Below are 24,380 nucleotides of genomic sequence, written 5' to 3' on the forward strand. Positions count from 1 at the left end.
TTAAATGATAGGTTAGAGACTACAGTTAGTAGTTTTGCAATTTCACAGTTGAGTTCCTTCAGAATTCTTGGCATCTATAAGTAGTGCTATTACGAAGAAAAGGAACACCTGAGCACCAAAAACTACCCATGACCCTTTGCTATTTTTCCAGAGAAGAAATTGTTTAAAAATATCCAGTTGAAGACAACAAGACCAGGCAGCAGGTGCTAGCACTGGTGTCTGTATGCTTTTGGTGTCTTGAACAATCTTTTAGCTGTGGAAAAAGGAATATTGGGACAGATCTTCAACTAATGGTAAATTGGTGTAGCTCCACTCAAGTTAGAGCAAGTTAGAGTTTACACCCTGAAAAGTAGCAGAGGGTCCTGGGTGCCATCATGAGATTTTTGCATATTCTCTAGGATTTGCTATTGCAACAACTGAGAAATTCCTGAGCAAACTGACTTCAGCCTCACTACTTTTCAGCAGCGAGTTCCATATATAAGCTGCTGACAATTCGTCTGAAGTATGTGCTGTACTAGAAGTGGGAATTTTCTGTAGTATTTTTATAATGATAGGCATATTAGTTGACCCATTTGGCTTGGTATTGCTACCCAGTGGGTGCAATAAGGTTTAAACATTTCTTCTGGAACAGAGAAAAGGCATGAGGTATGTCACATAGTTGTCTGAGGTGGGGGTGAATGAGATATCAAGGGCTGCAATCCATATGTTTGAATGGAAGGATTACACAGGGATAATGGAAACCCCAAAGATCGACACCTCATTGCAAAAGTAACTGAACATGCAAACATAGTATGGCGATGTTGAGAGAACAAAGATGACAGGTGTCAGGAGCTGTGTAAAGAACTGGGTTCACACAGACATACAGCAGCTCATTTGGGACTGAGAGGGAGAAAGACTAGATGGATTCTACAGCAGCGTGGCTTAGTGGAGCCCTGACTTTGGCCAGCATGAACTCTGTCTTAACCTTTCTTCTTTATACTAACCTGAGGACTTCCCAAACCTGTATCACAGCTGACTACTAAAACCAACCTGGTGTTGAGAAGGCTGCCTGGTGTTGCTGCACATACTGACATGCATTGATCTCTGAACGGGGTAAGTGTCTCTGAACATCTGTCTAGCTCATTCAACCCCCCTGGGCAGAGCTAATGGTGTGAAACAGGAGTTCTGGAGCCAGTAGCTCGCTCCCAGAGTCATTGAGGCTGCATGACCTACCCTTGTGGAAGAGGGTGAACCTGTGGGGGTCTGACACACTAAAGGGGTAGCCCCAGAAGACTATTCAAAGGCCAGGGCATAGCACAGACACTGTAAATCCATAACATATGCCATACACTAAATTTATTTGGAGTGGTTACCATATCATGTCATTAATGGTAAGGGCTTGATAACCCCGTGCTGGTGCAGGGGGACTGAAAATTGCACCTTGCTGAGACAGCTGCACCCTACAGAATGATTCTCCTATTCCCTGCTCCCACTGCCTTCTGTAAGGTCACATAGTTTTTCTACCACTGCCCTACTTAAAGGCCCTGACAGTGGATGTTTGCAGTGGTGTTATAACCATGTTGGTCCCAGCATATTACAGAGGCAAGGTGGGTGAGATAATATCTGTTGTCAGACCAACTTCTGTTGGCGAGAAGTTGGTCCAATAAAAATGTTACCTCACCCTCCTTCTCTCTCTGACAACAGGTGGCAGCTTTAAGTTACTAGCTATGGTTGTCTGGGGGAAGATGCCCCAGAGTGATGCCCCAGTAACTTGACATTCTACTACCAGGTTCCAATAGCAGGTCAGTGGATACTATTGACATAGTCTAATGCATGTTGACTAGCTATGCCTTCATGGAGCATGCCCACAGTATGGAACACATGCACGTCTGCATCATACTTTCATTTGGTGCTTAACATATGGGGTATAATCCTGCCATTGACTTCAATCCTGGCCCTGTTCTATATTTCTAGGAAAATCTTCATTTTCATATCATTACTATATTACTTTGCTATCCTTACTGAGTTGAGCCTTCACAACTGAGTTAATGTACACTGACCCATTAATTCAAGTGGGCCATAGAATCATAGTAAGAAGAAATGAAAAATGGATTAAAAAATATGTAAATATAAATTTCCATATTGGTTTATTGTTCCTTGTATGTAAGAAATTTTATTGTACAATTTACAGAGCTTTAAAATGTAAAATGGTTAAAAATGTGTACAAAAAAGCATATTCTCAGAAAATTATGCTAATAGCAAAAACATGGGTGGGGGAGCAAAAATCTTCAATTCAGTGTGCAAACATTTTATAAAAATAGAAATACTAACTCTACAGGTAGCACTTCCTGATAAATTATTTAAATAGCGTATCTACACAATTATGAGATTAACTATTCAATGGCAATGAGAAAAATAATTTATAAAAATACAAGCAATGGTATACAAGATGACAAAAATATAACACAACATTAGAAATAATATTTAACATTGTTTCAATGCCATTTTCTTATGGGGAATATACTTTTCCGCAAAGAGAATTTGACTATGTACAGCGTTTATTTTTAAAAGTTCTACAGTAGCTTTAAAGATTGTTAGACATTTAACTTCTGCTTGATCCAAAGATTTTTTTCTCAGTCACACAATGAGGTAATATTTGTACATAAAAGTTTCACCTTGTTATTTTTTTTTCTCCTTTTTTTTTTTCTGGAAAGACAAAGGATTATAGGTATAATCATGCTGCCCTTTACACCTGGAAAAGCTTCAATTAATGTGTGTCTTGCCATTCTCTCCCAGGAGCTCCTAAAATCCCACCTTCTCTGTGAAGCACTCCTGTTTTCACCTCTGCACATGGATCATTCCAATGTGCAACCTGCAACTTCATAAATGGCTATAATCCAATGCCATAAAGACAAGTGCCATTTGTGCCTCTAGTTTGAAAACTTGTTGGGGCAGGGATTCTGTTCTTTGTCTGGCATATTGTTGACCAATTGTAAAACACCATGAACATCTAATGGCACTACGTAAATGATTAACTAGTAACAAATGCTGTCTAGTCCCTCCAGTAACAGGCACAAGAGATAGGAACTGACAACATATAAAAAAGAACTTGTTTTTTAAAGAAGCAGAAAGGTAACCTACCAGGCCATCACCAATTGCTTTGCACAAAGAAGTAAAAAAACCAATACATGGAACGCTGACTTGGAAAAAGCCAACAAACATTCCATTCCCTCCAGCTGCTGTTCTCTGTTCTCCACATTCTCTATGGGAAAGTTGCTTTTTGTAATTAATACATCTCAGCTATCTGATCCAAACAAAAAGCTTTCTAAACTAAAATCTAGGTTCAGTATAGAACAGAATAAATAAATAATCTGTATTTACAATTGTACAGTCTTGAAGACTTGTAACAATGATTCTATGGATAGTCTTGACGCATTTATTTTGTTTTGTTTTATCAATAGTCCTTCAGTCATTATGACATCCAGGATAAGTAAAAAATAAATATTTTACATTTTTTAAGGTTTTATCTACAGCCTTCTTCCTCCTCCCAAAAAGTGAGGAGTTAAAAAAAAAGTCCATGAAATTTGTAGAAAAAGGAATGTTACTATTGTCATTTGTTGTGCCTTTTTAACCATAAAATATAAAGCAAAGATGCTTGTTCCTTGAAGGCCAGCAGAGGTGCTAATTGAGATGGTGTGCTTTCCAGCACCTTTTTTAAAGTTCTTGCTACATCTGCACTTGCTACATGTGGAATAAAATAAATATCTCTATTTAATCAGGCAACGGCACTAGATTCCAATTGTGAATCCCTGTTCTTACCAAGCGGTACAATCCTGTGTGTCAATCTTTATTCCCTCTTCCCCACTGGGGATCTGTTTTACAGTTTCTATTTTATACTGTATGGATTAATTTGCTACTACAGCTAGTCTATGTCATTAAATCAAGGAATATATTTGTCACCTGAAAGATATTTAGTCCAAAATGTAACAGTTTCTCCAAGTTACCCGGATATAAACCCCAGAGAGCATAGGCACCTTTTAGACAAGCATGGTAATTTTCTGTTTAACCTTTAAAAGTCCACCCTCCCATCCCAAATCCCCTTTCCCCACATATTGAAATGTCTTTTGTTTTTAAGTAGTCCAAAGCACATCCAAAGATGTTCTTGTTACAAAAATGCTACTTGGCGGGACCACCACTAAAAGAGAGGCAGTGACACTGCACTGTGATAAAACAGCAAAGCAAACGTCTTTTACTGAAGCACAGGTGTGCTTTTTAGATGAAGAAAAATTCTCATTCATGAAAAACACATTTGTTTCCTTCCATTTTAGCCGAGGTCATATGTTGAGTTTACTTTCAGTTTCATTCTTTCAAAAGCATTCTTGAGGCAGGTCATGTGTTTTGAGTCCACATTTGTGCAGACAGAAGAAAGGAAGGAAGGAATACAATGGTCCCAGGGTTTGTAAAATATTAAACATTTCAGAAGGTGCAATACCAGCATTTTTAAATAGTCTCTGGATCAATAACCTCGTGATTATGGATCTGTGGAGGAAGGGCGGGGGGGAGACAGAAAAATTACAGAACGAGTTAAAAAATATTTCTGTATTATCAATCATAATTATAGTTAGGGACTAATCTGAAAAGCAGTTCTTTACCCCTTTAGTAGCAATTTCTTGAGCCAGACTTTTGTATGAAATGGTCAGGAATGTAAGAAAGATTTGAGTTATATGATAGAGTGCATACACACTTGAAAACCTAGCCTAACTCAGCTGAACACATAAACCCTGACTTGTATGGGCACATAAACCATGAGCTGTGCATACATTTTGCATGGGTCCAAGCCAATTGGGGTATGTTTGCATGTGCATGTGTGTACATTAATATGAAAGTAAGGATTTTCTCTTTTCACACTGCAGTTTATGCACATGCATTTGAAAACTCCGGCCAGGTATTAAAAAAAAATCACTAGTTGTAGTTCAAAGCATGAAGTAAATATATTTTATATGCCTCTTCAAACATCATGTCCTGCAATTAAGTCTCTTCAACGTTTTACTTTTAGTGGATGGTAACTTTTAACTATGCAAAATTCATTAACGGGATGTCCTCTACCCATCCCTGCACAACACAGATCTCAAAAGAAATCCTGCATGTGGCTCAAGAGTAGTAAAAGATTATTAAAATGTTGTATAATCCCACAAGATTTAAATTGATAAATTTCATCTTTAAATTTGTTTAAGAAAGTGGCCTTAAGAAAACAATTGTCATTTCAATGTACTTCAGTAAAATGTCATTCCAACAAGATGCCATCCTTACCTCTGCATTCATATTTAAGATCTGAGAAGAACACCATTTCTTGAGAGAAGACAAATAATCCTAACCGACCACCAGCATAAGTTTTATCATAGATTGGTCCTGAATCAGCCATGATTTTCTTCCCTTCATACATTACAACTCTGCAAGAAGAGCAGTAATAAATCATCCTTGTCAGCTGTGGTAAGTTTTTATCTTTAACATAAGGCTAACCGTTACCAAAATGACATTTGCCCTCAAGTCCCTTCAGATATATCTCAACAATGGTTACCTAATGTAGCCAGTCTTTGGTCTGTGGCTAAGACGCCATCTGTAGGCAGTAAAATCTTTCCAACCTACGTGACGAGGATCATGCCACAAGGTCCGCACCTAAAAAAGAAGGATACGATTATAAATAACCAGAGGAATCCAATTATTTAGGCAATATTTTGACACCATGACATCTCGAGAAGCTTTTTATATTCAAAATAAGGGCATACAGCTGGACAGTGTATCCAAAAGACAGGCTCTGAATAGAGTCTTTTGATATGCATCTGATTTAACTCCGCTCCTAGAGAGGTTCCTATTTAATTATTCAATCTGCCTAGTGCTGGATGTTGAATGTTTCAGAAGACCATCAGAAATAATGGACTCCCTACTTGTTTTAAACTTAGTAGAGTCCCTTAGCTCCAAACGGAAACTATGTAGAGCATATGCTTCATAGTCAAGTTTATACACAAAATCCTACAACTACAAATTATTTCTTCTAAGAGCCCCTTTCTACACTAACAGGATGCACAAACTCCCCAGAATTACCATGCTTATTGTTAGAGTAAAGCCTGGCCTCAGGTGCAAGAAAATAACTAACCACAAATGCAGTTCTTACCTGCCCAGCGGTGTTTCCTGTGTGCCACAGAGCATTTCGAAGGTGCTCTCCAGGACCTGTGGTAGAGTTCACAACTTTGATAGAAAGACCTGAGTATCCCTGAGCTTTGGTTGGTGTTGAGTCCCAATAGGACTGGGTGATCTGCTTCCACATGACTACATAGAAACGGCTGCTAGACTGATAACCAAATACAAAGCCAGCATAGTCATCATCCCTTTCTGTATTGATGAAGAATGTGCCACTGAAGTCCACAGCATTGAATTCATCAAATCCTGGGTGAAGAATAAGGAAACCAGGTTTGAAGTTGCTGCTTTTATTAGCCTTATGCTGAACCTAAAGCTAAGTTTCTAGACTTTTATAAGACACTGAGGAGAGAGGATCCAAAATGTTCTACTCACCCACTGCAAGTCCAGGATCACAATTGACAGTCTGAACCAGCTCTTTACCCTGGTGACGAACCACCCAGTTAGGATCATTTTGCGATGTTCCCTTAGGATCCAGGGGAACCATCTGAAATCGACGGAAGTCTGTCTCACTGATGTCAACATTCTCAGGGCAGATGTCATCAATGTCTGGCACATTGTCTTGGTCAAAGTCATCTTTGCAAGCATCTCCACGTCCATCACCTACAAAAGTATAGCTTCACAGTGACAACTCTGAAAACTCACTGGCATAATTTGAGAATGATGTATCACTACAGTTGCCTCAAAGTCATACATGACACTTCAGACGGAAATCTGTTGCAATGTTTTGGCTGTGTCTCTACTACAAGAAGCCTAGATTTATTTACATAGTCACCCTGGTATCTTAGTGTCAAGAAGTTTTTTTTTTAGAGATATGGCTTAGGTTTACATTAATTACAGTAGCCATGAGCAATTAATGTGTTCAGACCCCTTTTCCCTATCCCAATATTTCTTCAATTTTGGCATATTCCCAAACTTCATTAAGATATGGGGAATCAGCATAAGATCTACAGTAAAAAGGAATGACATAATACCAATACAAACTGTACATTTTTTTTAATAATCTTTTAAAAAGAGAACAAGTTATTCATAACAGAATTTTTTAAACATTGGTATATAATGCTAGACAAGCCTGTATGGGAAATTACTGGTTTTGATATTATAATGTTCATCTTACTTACCATCAGAGTCAGTCTGGTCTGGGTTGGCAACCAGTCTGCAGTTATCTTTGTCATCAGGGATACCATCATTGTCGTCATCATGGTCACAGGCATCACCTTTGCCATCCTTGTCGTGGTCAGCTTGATTAGCATTGGGCACATAGGGGCAGTTATCTAGGTTATTTTGATGGCCATCTTCATCTATGTCCTGATTGTTATCACATTTATCACCTATGCGGTCAGAGTCAGAATCCTCCTGTTGGAGAAGAGGGAAAGCTTGAAGAACAAGCTTTAAAATGCACAACACTTCTTGCAGCACTTGAGGATGCTGACAAGAAAGACAGAAATACAAGGCTAGAATTTAGGATTGCTATTCCCTTAAAGGACCAGTGTTAAATTGTTACACTCATTTTGCAGTTCAGATGAGACTAGTTGTGCTAACTTCTTTTGAACTACTTTATTATTAACATTTCACTAACCAATTGCTTTAGGCTTATTTATCTGAACATCTGGGGCTCAGAGAGTAGTGTGGTTTTCAACTTTTCCCCAAGAGCTTTACAATTATGCATGTAATGTTTCTGCAGCTGCAGAGTAGTCTCTATTTACTCCATGAGATTTGCAGAGATCTAGTGTCAGTTTACCCTCCATCTTGCACCTTGTATCTTTCTGTTCCAAGCACCACATGAAACTGACTTCAGTATGTACCTAGCCATTAGATCACTCTTACATTATAAGAACATTTTGACAGACTGTTGTATGGCTTCCGCTCCATGTCATAATTTTCTTAGTTACAGAAACAGCCTCCAAAGCCCTCTATAAACATAGAGACTAAGTGGTATTGTAAGGAGATAGTTACTTCCCTTAGTAGTGGGCTATACCTGGAAAACCCTCTTCTGCTTGCATTTTGTATATACTTTTGCATCTTGTTGTTTGCTAAGTTAGTTTCTGTAATATGATCACATGGCATCTAGCTTTATATTTGTTAGAGCTATCAAAAGTTAGCCTGTCCTATATTCTTGCAGACACTCCTCAGACCCCAGGAGTTATTGAAATGTCAGAGGCCATTTTAACTTACACATTCTGAATTGCTACAAGTGCTAGGGTTTAAGTTATTTTTTCCTTAATATGCTACCCTACAGCAATACTTATAGGTGAGAGTTTTGTGGATTAATTTAAAACAACCATTCAAGAAAACGCTCCATGAAAAGCCAGTGAAAAACCTAACAAAAATAGAATGGACCATGCTTCCCCCCACTTCACCTCCACCTATTAGGAAGAAGTCAAGCATTCTAGTTATGCCCCTGAAGCTATTCATTTTACTGCCTTTTACTTGACAGGACTGTACAGGCTTTACCCACTGCTGCTGTTGAGTGTCTTAGAACCAGCAAATTCAGTGGAAGGGGCTGGAAACTCCCTCACCTCCACTTAATCTTGTAAAGATTAGTCTTCATATTATTTATGAATGTTGGAATATGCCTTTGAGCCTTGGCCATAAAGAGGCAAAAGCAGGCAGCATTACCCTTATTGTACTGGCAAAGGCAATCTTTTGAAATGTGGTTGTTTTGTACTGGTTTTTTTTGAGACAAAGGTTAAAGCAATGTGTCTAAACAAAATGAAATGCAATGCACTGCACTAGTTAAGTCTCTGGCCCTGCCGTGCCTACGAGCTACCTCTATTCCTAGCACACACACTGATGTTCTGCATACACCCTGCATTAATGTCAAGCACCTGGCAAGTGTTTGGGGGTTGATTTTTTTTCAGAAAAAAAAAAAAAAAATCGGCAACAGTTGCTTTTTGAGTCACATTACTCCTCTATTTTTAGCTAATTTGGATCCACTTTTTTTAACCCCAGCCCTAGTAATGCATGTGTCTCTATTTGTAATTTACATAGTCTTAGTTTTTCTTGTACAGCATGTTCATTTGACTACACTCCAGACTGTACAGTAGAATCACTGAGAAGAAATTCTCATAGGCTGTTTACTATTAGTTGTAACCCATGTGAATTTCATGCTGTACTCCCAGAGTTACTGCAACTGACAAGATCCATAGTCAAGTTTACAAACAGGAGGAGTGTCTCCCATTAAAAATGCTCAGGACACACATGACTTCAAGCAAGAGTCCTACAAACCTCCATTACTCAATTTCAGACAATAGCTAGCAGCTGTGTGAGCTTCCTGTGAGGTATGTTATCACCTGATAAAGGCATCATGTGTCATGTCAGCACAGTGTGTATAACAAAGGGTAAAAATTAAATGGGAAATACGATTTGAATAGCAGGTGCAGATAGAGGTCAGAATACAAAAACCTACCTGGTCTGGATTGTGTTCCATAGGGCAGTTGTCACACTGATCCCCAACACCATCCAAATCTGTATCCCTCTGGTCTACGTTGTAGACATATTGGCAGTTGTCCCTTTCATTAAGAATGCCTAAAGGAGCAGAGAAAAGATGAAGAATTCAAGTGGCTTACATAGATCATAAGCTCCACAATCTGAGTACTGTAAACTGGCAGTGGAACTGCAAAAAGTAAATAAGGTTGACAATTAAGCCAACAGTTTGTATGTTGCTAAAAAACCCACACTTGTACAGCATAATCTACAATAATTTATCTAACACTAATTGAGACCCCTGTTACAACCGTGGGATAGCACAGGACTTCATAAGTTATATCTCTCACCCATTGCCAGTGTGAATGGGGCTATAAATCAGGACCATCTGCTTCAAAAAATATAGGCTCCTAAACTAAAAGGAGATTTCCATTGGCTGTAATAGGATTAGTGCTTATAGCCTCAGTCACTAGGAGGTGACTTGATCACATACTTGACTTTCTATCCTGCACAAGACAGTGGTACCAACAGAGGCAACATATAACTGCCATCTATGCAGTACTGAACTATCTGTATGTTTAGGAGTGTGGAAATGGCAACAGAACACCTTACCATCTCCATCAATATCCACAGCACATGCATCTCCTTCTCCATTGTTATCAGTGTCAATCTGATCAGGGTTGTGATTGTAGGGGCAGTTATCACAGCGGTCACCAACATCATCCCTATCATAGTCATACTGCTGTGGGTTGTAAATGAATGCACAGTTGTCCTGCAAGAGGGAGGAGAGGTCCAAAACCACTATTAATAAACAGAGAACTACTTTGGTGCTTTACCAACACAATGCAAATGTAGGACATTTGTTTTAGGAGGAGATTTAATGCAAGTTAAGAAAATGCTTGAAAATTCAAACTAGTTAAGCCCTCTTCAGTGGACAGATCAGAACTACAGTTTCCTTAAAAAAATAAATAAACACTCAGATTGTAATGGATCCAAAGGATGTCTGGGAAGAAGAAGTGGAATAAAACAAATTTAGATTTAAAAAAACCAAAAAACCATGCACCCTACTTAACAACATTGGCTAATATTTCAAGCCCTTTGCATCTCAGCCAAATTTACCACTGGTGTAAATAGCAGAAGTGATAAAGTTGCTCTCACTTGCAGCAGTGAATTACAATGACATTCTGAAAACCTTGGTTAGGCTGCTACTGTAAACCAACAACTAGAATGTTGAAGTGAAGAATGGCAGGAGGAAGATTAGCCACCTGCGTGCTGGAATGTTACTGTTTACTTGCTGAAGCTTCAGCTGTCTCAAGAGTCTTTTTGCCTGCATGAGACTATGAAAGCATGAAGTCAAGAGTCAATCTCATTTTCAAAGTTCAGGCAGCTGCAGCTACTTCCTGGAACTACTGAAGATGCAATCAGAGTTAGGCATCTCTTTTCAGATAGAGATCTTTCCCTTTGAGCCTGTCAATTTCCTAAAATCTTCTGTTACGATTAAGGTCAGAGGCCAGGACTTGACCACTGGGAGTGGAGAAAGGAAAAGCTATACTAGAAAAGGCATGAATCTTTCATGTAGCCTTACCCTGTCATCTGGAATGTTATCATTATCATCATCATTATCGCATGCATCACCAATTCCATCCTTATCATAGTCTTCCTGCCCAGAGTTGGGAAGATTGGGACAGTTATCCTAGAAAGGAGAAAATGCAAAAGTATTTTTATCCCAGGCATAAATGCCATGTTTTCTTTATTTTTTAAGAGAGTGAACCGCTAGAGCTATACAGCATAATTCAGATCTCATTTACACTGGTGATACCTCAGTGTAATTCCATTGATTTCAACCAGTCATCATAATTTTTAAGGACTGCAGATAAAGTTTTCAGAAGTCACTTAGAAGCCTAAGTGCATGTTATTTTTGAAGATGGTATTTAAGCACTTTTGAAAGTCTCCCCCTGTATCTTTTTTGCCTAAAGCTTTTCTCTATAACATTGAGAAAGTTTATGGGTGGCTCTTTGTAGGAACATAGATGTGGTATTTTTGGAATTACTGGAATGTTCTGAATTCCTGAATGTTACAGGCATGACTCAACTACTGTAATAACAGCTTCTCTGACAATCTGTGACTTCTGACAGTACAATGCCATGATATCCCTGAAGGGATATATTCCTATTTTGCACTATAGGTAGTTTAATACCTGTAATTACTCAAAGGTCTGACTGTCTCATAAGCCTTTAAAATACTGAGCATTTAGCACATTCCTCAGATATATGCCAAGGCAATTTCTTAAAACTGTTAAGTGGGAGAACAGGGGAATATCCTTACTTTTTTGCAGTGATAAGTGGCATTGGCAACGCAGACAAGGTTCTCATTTGGCCATCCATCTAAATCAGTATCTTCTCCACAGATTATGCCATTGCCAGCATAGCCTGGTTTACACTCACAGCGGTACATGGGGTCACTGAAGTGGCCAAGGTAATTGCACTTGGCATTCTTGTTGCAATCATGAGTTCCATCTGTGCATGGATTACGTGGTTTGCAGACCTAAAAGACCACACACACAAAGACAGTAAAACCACTGCAGAAGTCTCTATCCCTCATTCTTCCTGGATATACCACTAAGGCAAGAGGAATTTATGGCTGTTTTGATCCTAGATCTTTCAGAAACAAAATCTTGAAGCACAGTTGCCATCTTAGTATTAATAATTATTTGTCCTTATTCAAAACCTATCTTCAAAGGGATCAGGCACGTACAGGTCTAAATAGTCACATGTTAAATATTTACTTCATTTCTGAATTGGCAACATTTCAACCAATGTTCATCCCCCAAACTCATGACATATGCACCTTCCCACCTTTAAAAGGCTAAGAAAGCAACAGCTTCTAAAACTCATTTTACTGAAGCAGTTTATACGCTTGTACTATGCTGTCTCTTTACAGACAACCTTTAATTTCCCAGACTATGAAGGCTGGTAAAGAACTTGCTTTTTCCCTTTTTTGAAAACTTCAAACCTTTTCAGGAGGTGCTTTAGAATACAGAAGGCAGCTGGGAGGTTTTATAAACCAGGAAAATTCTCAACTTGGCAGTACCTGCTTGTTAGCTGTGGCATCCTCAATACCCCGACCAAAAGGCTGTGTTCCAGTGAAACGTGGTGGGCAAGGCAAGCAGTTGTATCCAGGTTCAGTGTTCTCACACCTGTGCACGCCATTGAGGACAAAGCAGGTATCAGGAACCTCTTGACACTGAAGGGAGAAAGATTGGGGTAGCAGGGAAAATTAGAGGATTTCTTAGGGCATTTGTTTTTTATCTTGTAGTTTAGTGTTTTGTACTTTTTTATTTAAAAAAAGAGAGATTACAAACAAGAACCCAAGCTTCTGACCTCATCAATATCTTTGCATTGAACACCATTGCCATGGTAACCAGTAGGGCAGGCACCACACTTCCAGGAACCATCAGGGGAGCTGGTACAGGTCGTTCCCGCAAAGCAGGGATTAGATAGGCATCCATCTGAGACACAAGATTAGATCATGGTCAATGTCAATCATTTTAGTAGTCTGTTAAGGTGCTGGATATGGCCAATATGTCAATTTAAACAAACTCTTTGGACTGTTTTAGAGGGGTATGGCAGCATTTTAGACTTGAACAGCCTCACTAACCAGTGGAAAATACTAAAGGTAAATTTCTACATGGCAGTGACATTAGAATGTCAAATGAAAGAAAGAAGTCATTGGTTTCAGTTGCATTCTTAGCTGCAGAAAGTAGTATTGTCTAATGGATTGATAATGGGGCTAGGAGTCAAAAACTCCTTCAGATCTAATCTCAGCTTTGCCACTGACTTGTCGTCATGTCTTGACAAAGTAATCCAGCTATTCTTGTCATATTCTACCCTCAGTTACACAAACAGAAATTTAAAGTAATGGCACTGAAACCAGTTATGTTACTCTAGATTTGTAACAACGTAATGGAAGACAGAATTTGACTCTCAGTTTTCCCCATCACTAAAATGGAGATAATACAGGACTTCAGATGAGGTGTAATTTTTGCACAGATATTTGAAGATGTAAGTGTATCCAAGTGCTACGTAAAAACCATTTTTTTTAACCTAGAGTTACTCACCAATTGGACAGTCCTGCTTGTTGCAGACCTGGGTCCCGGTGGCATCACCTATGCAGTCCTTCCCACCATACTGAGGCTCAGGGTCATTGCAGAGACGTCCACGTTTTTGAATGCCTCCTCCGCATGTGACTGTACATACATCCCATGGAGACCAGGGTCCCCAGTTTCCATTTACTACAAAACAAATCCATGGAAAGTGTAAACATTCACAAAACTGATGGTAAATTCAGCAAGATTCTACTAGCTGCATCTAACCTAGGTATTGATGCATGTGTCAACACCACTGCTGCACTTAGACATCGTGAAAGAATGAAGGACAGAATGGCAGCCCTACATTTTTCATTTCTGAGTTTGCTAAAATTAGAGCCTGAGTGTTATTCAAAGTAATTTTTAAATTTAATTTATCTGTAGTGGGTTTTTTGTAAATATGAGATTTTACCTAGCACTTGATTTAACAAGAGACAGTTGCCAGGAATAGATTATATAGCAACTTCCAGCTCAAGAGGCTTGTTGTTTAAGTTAAATAATGTAATAGTCTCTATTTGACCAGTATACTTACTTGGGCAAGGATCTTTCTGGCATGATTTGGTTTCTCTTGCCTCACCCTCACACGGTTTGCCATTCATCTGTGGGACTGGAGAGTTGCAAAGACGGATTCTAGTGATCATGCCAGTGCCACAGGTAACAGAACATGATGACCATGGCGACCAGTGGCTCCAACCACCATCCTGTTTGACTTCAGAAAAGACAAACACCTATTACCATCTATGAGTTCTTTGAGGCATGTCTGCAGAGTTCCAAGAAGACTTTTGGCAGTGTGTGAATGCCAATATTAAATAAAAACCACAGTTTTACTACACCACTATCATGGCTACAGAGTCAAAAAAATTAAATGCATGCTGGCCTGAGATTTTGCTGTGTTTAGTTCAGGCCCAGTGCTAAAACAAACATTCATGCTTGCTTCCATTGCATACATTTCAATTCTGACATGAGTTTAGTAGCCAAAAACCTTAGGAACTGCTAGAGCTAGAAACCAATGTTTTGTACCATCTGTAAGCAGCTTTTTGTGGTTTAAACCATTACCCTGACTTGTGGTAATTTAATACTTAAATTACAACTGTGGAAGCCAAGGGTAGGCTCAGGTAATTTTTATGAGCTATGCAAGCAGATGAAATACTTACACCTCTTATCACACTCCTGAATGTGGCAGGTGCGAGTCTGCACAGAGGAACCTTCACAGCGATTATTGAGACTATCACAAGAGCGGCCTCTCTGCTGAATCCCATTCCCACAGGTCACAGAGCATGAAGTCCACTCAGACCAAGGGGACCAGCCATCTTCTGCATAGTCACTGGCTGTAAGAGAAGTACACTTCTGCTTAAAATTTGAATAAAAAACTTCTATTTTATAGACTACGTTTAAACCCTTTTCCTGCCCCCTCCCCCCCAAAAAATCAAAGGCTACAATTATGTCATTTCCCTTCCTTTTACAAAAGATTTCAGCATGAACTTTAAAGGTTCTGTGGTGTTGTCTCAGTGGCAAGCACAGAGGAAGGCAAGGGCAACACAACTATTTTAGTGCTGTATTTTACTTTCATAAGAGTTTCTCAGGTCACTGTTTGGAAGACCAGCTAACAGTTAGGCAAGGGCTGCATGTATGTTCTATTGCTGCTTATCTTGAACCCATTAGGCCATAAGTTGAGCTGCTTGGAAAAACTTCAACAGAACCATTTTCTATCAAAAAATGGTCAAAATCTAAATGCTTTGCAAAATCATGTTGCATCTGCCAAAGTTTCATTGTGGAGAAAAACCTGGAAAAAAGTTCTAACAATGTCAAAATATCCGATTTTGACATTTTCAGAATGAAATGTTTCACTTTTTGTTGGAAAAATTTTATATTATATGATTTAAAGAGTTGAAATCAAAATGAAGTGTTTTGTTCAGTCCAAAACAAAGTTTTGAAAACTTTGTTTTGGAGAATTTTGAAATTTTCAGGTTTTGTTCAGATTCAAAATGAAGGCAAATTTCAAAATCTTTCATGAAACAGAATGTCCATCTTCTGCACAGCTCTAGTTATTGGGTACATGTTGTAACTTTAGCACCTGGCTTCTTATTTTTCACCATAAACTTTGAAGTTATGAGGCCACTTATGAGGCCACTGATATGAGGCCACCCTCTGTTCACTCAGATCTAATACAGCGATAGCTGTGATATGTCAAAAGCAAACAAGTTTTTCATTATGACTTGAGTTCTATGACATTTTTGCTTCTATTGTCATTCCTAAATTCATTATTAGTGTTCTCTCATGGTCATAGTTCAGTTGCTAAAAACTCTGAAGATTCACTTTTCAAAAAAAGTATAATCATGACAAAATATTCTTGTAAATAGTTTACAGTATAGTTATATTTGTTGTGGAGGAAGATAGAGACCTAATCAGAAAAGCTGTTATCAGAGAACCTGATGGTAACAGCTTTACTTCTGATATTTTAAGAGAGAGTCTTTTTGCAAATTTTATATTGAAAAGTCAAATATTTTGCTGGAGAAAGTTGATATGAAGCTATTAGATATTTGAGACTATGTATACAAATATGTTTATTTTGTAATTAAGCTACACAATAAAGGCAGAGTTTCAAACAATGCTGTAATTCCAAATACAGCAGTTCCAAATTCAGATGATTTAAAAGAAGGACTTATGTTTGACTGGTATTAGAGCATTCCAGTTTCAATACTGGTTACATCAGACTAGATTTGTCTACAGTATTTTGTAATACGGGCTTTTGAGGAACAGTTAAACTTCCTTTATGTGGCATGTTTCTTTGGATCAGTGCCATAAAGACCAAATTCAAAAGCAAGTAACCACATCTGAAATGTCCACCCTACCCTCCTTTCATGGCAAACATGCCATGCCTGGACTGTCTGAAGTATTTTCAGGTTTCCAGTATTGCAGTGGTCATTACTTTGAGAAGTGGTAATTAGAATTTAATAGATAATTTATCAACTATATAGTCTATTTAGGACAGGACTGCATAATTGTTTAAGGGTCTCAAAATTCAGTTAATGCAAACTAAGGTTCTCCAGTGGTGTAATCCTATAACCTATTGTGGTAATTAGAGTACATTTTAGTACACTATACCTAGCTAAGTGAGACAGCAGAGCAGATTACAGCAGATATGCCAAGCAAATTTCACTACTTACGCCAGCATCGTGGGCAGCACTCCCCATCAGGAACAGTGGCATTAGAACAAGGCATGAGAGGGCAAGACACTTTCCTGCATATAGTGGCAGAATTCTGCAAAGAAGGAGAATCATAACTAAACAAGTACAAATAAAGTTTAAGCTGAAATTTTAGCTGAAAAAGATCAAATGCTAAAGACAATAATCTACTGAATTTCTTGGAAAAGATTCAGTAGTAAGTCTACTGCATAACTCCTTGTTGTATTTAGAGCTGACACAATAGTGGTAGTTGTTCCAGTCATTCGTAGACCTGTTTTCCCAAGTTGTTCTTTAGTTACTTTCCAACCAAGAGTGGAAATGTTTTAGAATTTGTAGAAATTAAGCAAAAGAAACTGCCAAATGTCTGAGTCAAACTCTGCTGCATCATATCCCAAATATTTCAAACTTTGGGGGAACTAATGAAGAATTTGAAACCAGCTTTCTCATATGTTAATCTGAATTGAAATTGATTATATAAAGTGAGTTGAGTGGAGTTGGCTCAAAAAACAGCAATCCATAATTTATAGTTAGATGTGGCTTTGATCTTTAAGCCAGAAGCAGAACAAAAAACTCAACTAAAGACTGAATGAGAACTAAAATGCAGTGTATACTTTTGCCAGTTCTGTTCCTTTCAGGACAACAGGCCTTCTTATAGATATAGTTTTAGAAAAGAGTGCAGCAAATGATTGTGACAGCTACCAGTATTCAGTAATGAGAATCATAATGTCATTAGCTGACTACAACTTAAAAAGAATATGAAGACCTACAAGTATTCCATTTATATCTAATTCTTAGCCTTTGGTTTCCAAATTGAAGCAGGCTTTGATGGATTTGTACTCCAAAGTGTTTTTAAGAAGGTATAATTAAAATTTGAAGAATGCCATAAAAGGAGGAGTTTTAAAAAAAGAAGTCTGTGGAACTATAGTTATGGCATTATTCAGCATTTTAGGATATTTTATAGCATTCTACAGGAACAGAACATACTGAAGAATGAATTCCTTGTATGGTTCTGTGGTAGTTTTGGCTAGCAGTTACCAACTTTATGAAATAGTCCTTCGTTCCAGGCTGCAAAATGTCTGCAAACTCAGTGGCATTAACAGTTTCATTATAGAATCAAGATTTTCTTTTAACTGGTTACATTTTCTAGTTAACTGCAAGGATTCATTCCTATTCATTTAAGTCAGTAAAAGGTGCAGTTGAGTGCCTAATTTGGACCCCAAGTATTTAACTTAGTTTACTTTTTGGTTTGTGTAAACTAAACAGAGGCATTCCCCAAATCACTGAAATAGACTGGTTAATAGACTATTATATCAGTTGATGTTTTTAGCCTATGCCCTTCTAAAATGCTTTTTTGGTAACATTAAATGAAAGCTGCATTTACAGCAAAGCCTACTACATCACTGGGTGCTTGATGGGTCTTTCAGAGGATGATACAATATGCAGTTTAAGTGTGCCTAGTTTTGTGTAGGATTCATTCTTTTACAGAACGAATATCATTTAGGTAGCAGTTGTTTATATACAGATGTTGGCATGTTATGAACTGTAAGAAGTCTTTACCTGGCAAGTACATTCAGTGCAGCTGTCAATAGTCCACTCTTCTTTATTTTTGTGCAGAATTCCATTATGAATGCACACACCAGGAGTGATCTGCACTACTTTGGCAATCAATTCATTTTCTTCAGTCTTAATGAAACAGAAAAGAAAAAGCATCACAGGTATCTTCTGTACTAAGCTCTCCTTTGTCTCAACACTTGTAGTTTGGTCTACAAGTCTTAGAGGCAAGTTGTATTTGAGAGTGAAATACTAGCTAATGAAAACTACTTTGGATTTACTCTGCACTTACCACTTTACGCACTCTGTCTTGAAGTGTTGTAACCATGGACCGCAATCCTTGCATTTCCACAAACATATTTGTAAGTTCATCACAGGAGAAGCCACAGATTGCCTGGATATCCTTTGTTTTGTGGCCAATGTAATTAGTACGGATAGCTGGACTGGAGCCATTGATGGGATTGTCCAATGTAATGATCGCACTAGTGGCTAAAAACAAGACAGTATATGCATGTTAATATAGATACATGCACCTGATCTCTCAAGATGACAAGTGAAAAATTCATCGTCTGAAGCGTGCATAACCTCTGCTAACATAGCTGTCACCTAGTCCATTCATTTGTTTGTAAGCCTGAAAAGGTAATATAATTTGTTATACAATAATGATTTGCATTTCAGCATACTTCTGAATTCTGTCTCAACTTGTCTTCCCAGCATGCTGAGGAATCCTGTTTTCAATAGGTCAGTGGATTCGAAAAAAGTTGCAGACTTACAGCTGGAGCAACCTTTGTTCCTTAGGATGGCCTCCAGGGTTGTTCCAAAGACAAACCGCACATTCTGCAGCACTCCCTGTGGACAGAGGAAAAATGACAACTTTCTGTCGCAATTACAGGGGAAAGAAGTGTCATTTTGCACAGAAAATTTAAAAGTTTCAATTGAAACATAAAAGTCAAAGGCAATAGGGTGAGGGATGTATCCAGAATGCTTCACTACCCCTGTTGACTCAGTGATAGCAAGCCCTAAGTCTGAACACTCTTTTCCCCAGCTCTAAGTGTCTAATAACTCCACAGATGCACAATGTCCTTTCTTCTCCTCTCTATATTCTGGGTTTTATTTTTGTTTACTAAAATTTGTTACACAACTATTTATCTGATCAGAAACTTTGAGTTCTTCCTGTAGTCTTACGAAATTCACCATCTCTCACTAAATGATTCTAAAGCTTAACTGTGCTTGGGATTTGAAGAGGATTTTCTACAACCCACCATTAACATGCAAGCATTCAAGTAGATTGTGGAGGCTATTTATGTTGGATGTTGACAGTTTTCTTGCAGAAGCTGATCAGCGGCTGCACCCCTCCTGTTCTCATTACTACTCTGTCTCTAGGGTGTCTAGGTGTGGCCACTGTGCCTTTAAGTGTTTCTCTCATTGCGGGAGCCCCATGAAGCTGCTGACTGAGAGAAGGAGCCTAACCTGGAAGTTGTCATTGACACCACCCTTGGCGATGCGGAGCTTGGCACTGCTGGCCAGGTCCCTGGTGAAGATGTTTTGGATAGGGATGTCCAGTTCAGCATTCTCCATTTTCTCACACCCTACGTACAGCTGGGCCCGGTCCTCCTGCACGAACAGGGTGATATTCTTCCAGTGCCCAGTGGCCAGCAGGGCATCCTCCACTGACACCACCTGCTGCTTGCCATCACCAGACAGGCTCAGGTCTAGGGTGCCTGCCTTGCCGTTAGACACCAGGTTGAAGATATGGCCAGAGCTGTCCTTGCGCTCCACGGCCAGCAGGGTGCCCCGGCTCTTTTTGGCCTGCCGGAGGGTAGCCAACAAGATGAAGCCCTTCTCAGCATAGATGGCATCCAGCAAATCTTGGAACTTGTCATCAGGCACGGCTGGGATGCGGCTGGCATCCTCAATGCGGTAAGCAGGGCTGGAGGGCTCAGGTCCCTTCACCAAGTGCACCCCAGTTGCCCGACGTCCGGCCCCCTTGCGAGTGAAGCCGATGAGTTCGAAGAGATCAAACACACTGTTATCATCGCCCCCAGACTCTGTGGAGAGACCAGAACAAGCACTGTGAACAAGGACAGGAAGGGGCTGAGTGGTATGCAACCCCTGGGGTGGGGGGGGACACACTCAGGTGCTGAGGGCTGTGAAAGTAGCTCAGCCCCATTGCAGGCTGGTGTTCACGGAGGCTGAGTGGGGGCTTTAAAAGGGAGTTGAAGGTCAGCCCAATGGGGTGGGGGAGCTGGTGGACAGACAGTGCAGGCAGGGGCAGCTGTGAAGCTAGTTCAGTCCTGTAGTGGGGCTGCTGTGCAGAAGGGCATGAGAAGTCCAGTTGGGATGCAGGTGAGTGTCATTTACATCCTGATTTATGCACAAAGGTAGCTGGACAGGGAGTGGGGTTTTGAGGGCCAGTAGAGGAGGGGAAGCATATCAGGAGACACAAAGGGAGGACAAAAAGAAAAGGAGTACTTGTGGCACCTTAGAGACTAACCAATTTATTTGAGCATGAGCTTTTGTGAGCTACAGCTCACTTCATAGCAGAGTGCCCACATCTGTCAGATCCCATTTTAAAATCTAAGGGGAGAGTTCTCTGATCACCTACAGAGATCTCAACTAGTACATAAACAATTTCTCTCTGTGGTCCCCAGGGGCTAGGCTGCGAAGTAATGGACAGTGCAGGCAAGCTAGGGGAGAGTGCCCCAGGTGGCTTCTTTTAGTTCCTGAGGTACATTTTTTAACCATGCTCAACTTTGAAGTCCTTGAGTGCTCAGTCCTTCCTCGTTTGAAGGTTACATAAATTCTGCACAGGAGGAAATATTTGCTGTTCATAACCACTAATCTGAATATTCCTCAGGCTAATGCATTTTTGTGGGCTGGAAATATCAAAGCCGCTCTTCGCCACAGTTTAAGGTTTCATTCCTTCCAAGTCAGCACCAAAGATATCAGAAGCCTTTTAAAAAAAATAATAATAATCCCCACCATTAATATTGACCCAATAAATCTCTTTATAATCGCCAGGTACAGAATGAAGCCGCTGTTCTTACCTGGGATCTGGTTTGCTCCGCAGACACCAAACATTAGGAGGAGGAAAAGTCCGCCCGATAGCTCCATGGCAAAGATCGGTCTCCCGGACAAACCTTCGAACAACAATAAAGGGGCATCTCATAGCCATTACATTCAGAAAAGTAACGTTTGGGGCAATCAGTAGGTTTGTCAGGTGCCCTGAAGATGGAAACCGCTGCAAAGGGCTACGTGGGGCGAAGGGAGAGAGAGAGACGAGCGAAGAGTGCATAGGTAGCTAGACACACACAGACCCCCCACGCATTTCAGCTGGGTTCCCCCCCTTCTGCTTGATTTGATTTTCTCTCTTAGAAATTACATTACGTCGCAGGGGGAAATCAAAGCGCTGCTTCAGCACTTACCTTTACAGGAAAAGATGATGAGACCCTAGAGATAACCCAGGGGAGGAACTATCTTCTGCAGCCACTGAAGAAAGAGCGATCAAAATCCTCGGAGTCTCCCGGTGGCTCTTAGGTGAGTTACTGTCTCGAGCGCTCGGCAGCGCCCCTGAGCGCGTAGTACCAGCGTCTCTTTGCAGCGGGGTCTCCCCTGTTCCTGGCGCAGTCCGAGGGTCGCCGTGAGTCCTGCGTGGCGTGGCGGATCGGTAGCCGCTTGCAGCCCCCGCAGGTTTCCCTTGGCTTGCAGCCCCTGGCCGGTGCAGTGGAGTGGCTGGAGGAGCTGCTCTCGCCTTTAAGGGGTCGCTCACATTCCTGAAAGTCCCGCGGGCCAATCAGCAGCAGCCGGGCAGGAAGCGGGCTGGTGTTTATCCAGTTACCTCACAACAAGAGAGAAACAAACCTTCCCCCCCCCCCAAAAAAAAAGGCGGGCGGGGGGGGGGGAGGGCGATGATCACCCTCCCTCTTCTCGATTCTGCACGCCCAGCAGCCCATGGTGGCGGCGCTGCCATGCCGCCGTTACAGACCTGTCAAGGGATTTGCTGTACCCCAGTTCGCGGTGCTGGGAATGCCTGAGAGCCTAGCTCCCCCGAGACCACGCTCTGGAGTAGTTCAGCACTAGGGTCTGTAGGGGAGGGAACAGCCCGGCCGCGAAAGAGCTGATCTCCCCAGTCTGATGTCCCCACTCCTACCCTGGTCGTTAATTCGTTGCTGATCACAGCTGGGCTGGGGCTACACTAATCCGTGCTCATGTTCACTGGCTGAAACCCTTCTTTGACTTTCTTTCTTTCCACAGGTATCTTTGCTGCTGGATGTCTGGGCCAGGCTGTTTGCACAGCGGGGCTCGGAGGTGTGAAACATACACGGACCTTCCATGAGGCGCGGGTTAGGGCTCTCACTCGATGCATTTCTCGGACCCCGGGCACGCTTTCAAAAAGCCTTCGCGTCCCACGCCAGCTCGCAGTGTTCAAAGCCAAGCTGTCCACTTGGCGGCGCTCTGCGAATTCTGATCGCCATGGCCGGAGCGGGAATGGTTCTCAAGTTAATCATTCCTAAAGGGGAAAGGGCATTTTTCCTTTTATAGGAAATAATGAAGTTGCATCTTGAAACTCACCCCCCCTCCCCCGCGCCCCCCTGCAAACCGGATCTCCCCAGTTGTACTTTTTGTGCGATTCTTGCCTGAGTTTTGGAGAGAATTATGATGTCACCAAAGTCCTCATCAATCGCTATTCGTTCACTGGGAAAGAAGCTGCTGGCAGTTCTTTCTTTTCTCTGCTTCCTAAAAATCTCTCGTGCCGGTCTCCTCTATTCCCCGGGCGCTTCCGAGCAGATGTACGTTAATGGCTGGGAAGCTGTGTAATTCTCCTGGGGGGTGGTGGTTGATTTTTTCAGTGCTCTCCTACTGTGTAGGGGATCTCGGTGCAGTGCACGCTGACAGAACCTGTCCCTCGCCAGCATTACTCCAGCTGTCTGGAATCCCATTCATGTCCTCTGGCACTGACGTGGGAGCAGCAGCAGCCCTTCCACGCAATGGAGTGGGTGGGATGAGACCTATGAGCTAATCAGATCTATCTGTACAGCCTTGTTATTGTTACCAGGAGACCCAGGTTATCAGTCTTCTCCAGACAAGTGCCCACACGTACCCTGCAACCCCAACCTTGAAAGCAAGACAGATCGGTAACAGTTAGACACGTGTCTCCAGGTTAATCATGCCGTTTAAATGCCCAGTGAGGGTGCTATAGTGTAGTGTGTGGGAGTGGGTTGGATAGGTGGCAGGATATGTGTGACTTTAGTGCCTATGTGCATATGCCCAATGTGTAGTGTGTGCCAGTAATAATGCTGAGTTTGAGCGTAGTATAGTGCATGTAGCCTATGGTAGGTTTGGAGTGTGTGAGTTTAGTTTATGTAGTGGGTAGTGCATATGAATAGTAGTGTAAGTTGTGTATATGTAATATGCAATGGGTGTGTAACGCTTGTATATATAAGTATGCAGTGTATGTGCGAGGAGCGTAATGTATGTAGTGTGTAGAGGACATGGCTGTGAGACTTGTGTGACCTATAGAAAACACCTGAAAAACCTGGAACGTCAGCACCAGCACTATCTTCAGAAGATCCTCAACATAAAGTGGGAGGATTGCCACCTTAATGTCAGTGTCCTCACGAAAAGAACAGGAGGACTTGTGGCACCTTAGAGACTAACCAATTTATTTGAGCATAAGCTTTCGTGAGCTACAGCTCACTTCATCGGATGCAGCTGTAGCTCACGAAAGCGTATGCTCAAATAAATTGGTTAGTCTCTAAGGTGCCACAAGTCCTCCTTTTCTTTTTGCGAATACAGACTAACACGGCTGCTACTCTGAAAAGTGTCCTCACAGAAGCCAACATCTTCAATGCTGAGGCCCTGATTATCCCACACCAGCTGAGGTGGAGCGGGCACTGTGT

General features: G+C 40.9%; 1 protein-coding gene across 1 annotated transcript; it reads right to left on the reverse strand.

Annotated features, from left to right (window-relative positions):
- Positions 1-2,109: 2,109 nt before the first annotated feature.
- Positions 2,110-22,213, reverse strand: THBS1 (thrombospondin 1). Its single transcript, XM_077818915.1, has 22 exons — positions 21,906-22,213; positions 21,528-21,620; positions 19,951-20,528; positions 19,254-19,329; positions 18,773-18,969; positions 18,487-18,612; positions 16,912-17,005; positions 14,899-15,072; positions 14,277-14,453; positions 13,718-13,891; positions 12,981-13,108; positions 12,691-12,843; positions 11,926-12,144; positions 11,186-11,293; positions 10,213-10,372; positions 9,584-9,702; positions 7,296-7,530; positions 6,550-6,777; positions 6,152-6,423; positions 5,558-5,655; positions 5,290-5,429; positions 2,110-4,518 (listed from the first exon to the last, which is right to left on the reverse strand). Exons 2-22 carry the CDS (start codon positions 21,592-21,594, stop codon positions 4,511-4,513), a joined length of 3,531 nt encoding a protein of 1,176 aa, XP_077675041.1. The 5' UTR covers positions 21,595-21,620; positions 21,906-22,213; the 3' UTR covers positions 2,110-4,510.
- Positions 22,214-24,380: the final 2,167 nt, after the last annotated feature.

The sequence above is a fragment of the Eretmochelys imbricata genome, chromosome 6 (assembly GCF_965152235.1).
Source record: "Eretmochelys imbricata isolate rEreImb1 chromosome 6, rEreImb1.hap1, whole genome shotgun sequence".
Classification (NCBI taxonomy): Eukaryota; Metazoa; Chordata; order Testudines; family Cheloniidae; genus Eretmochelys; species Eretmochelys imbricata.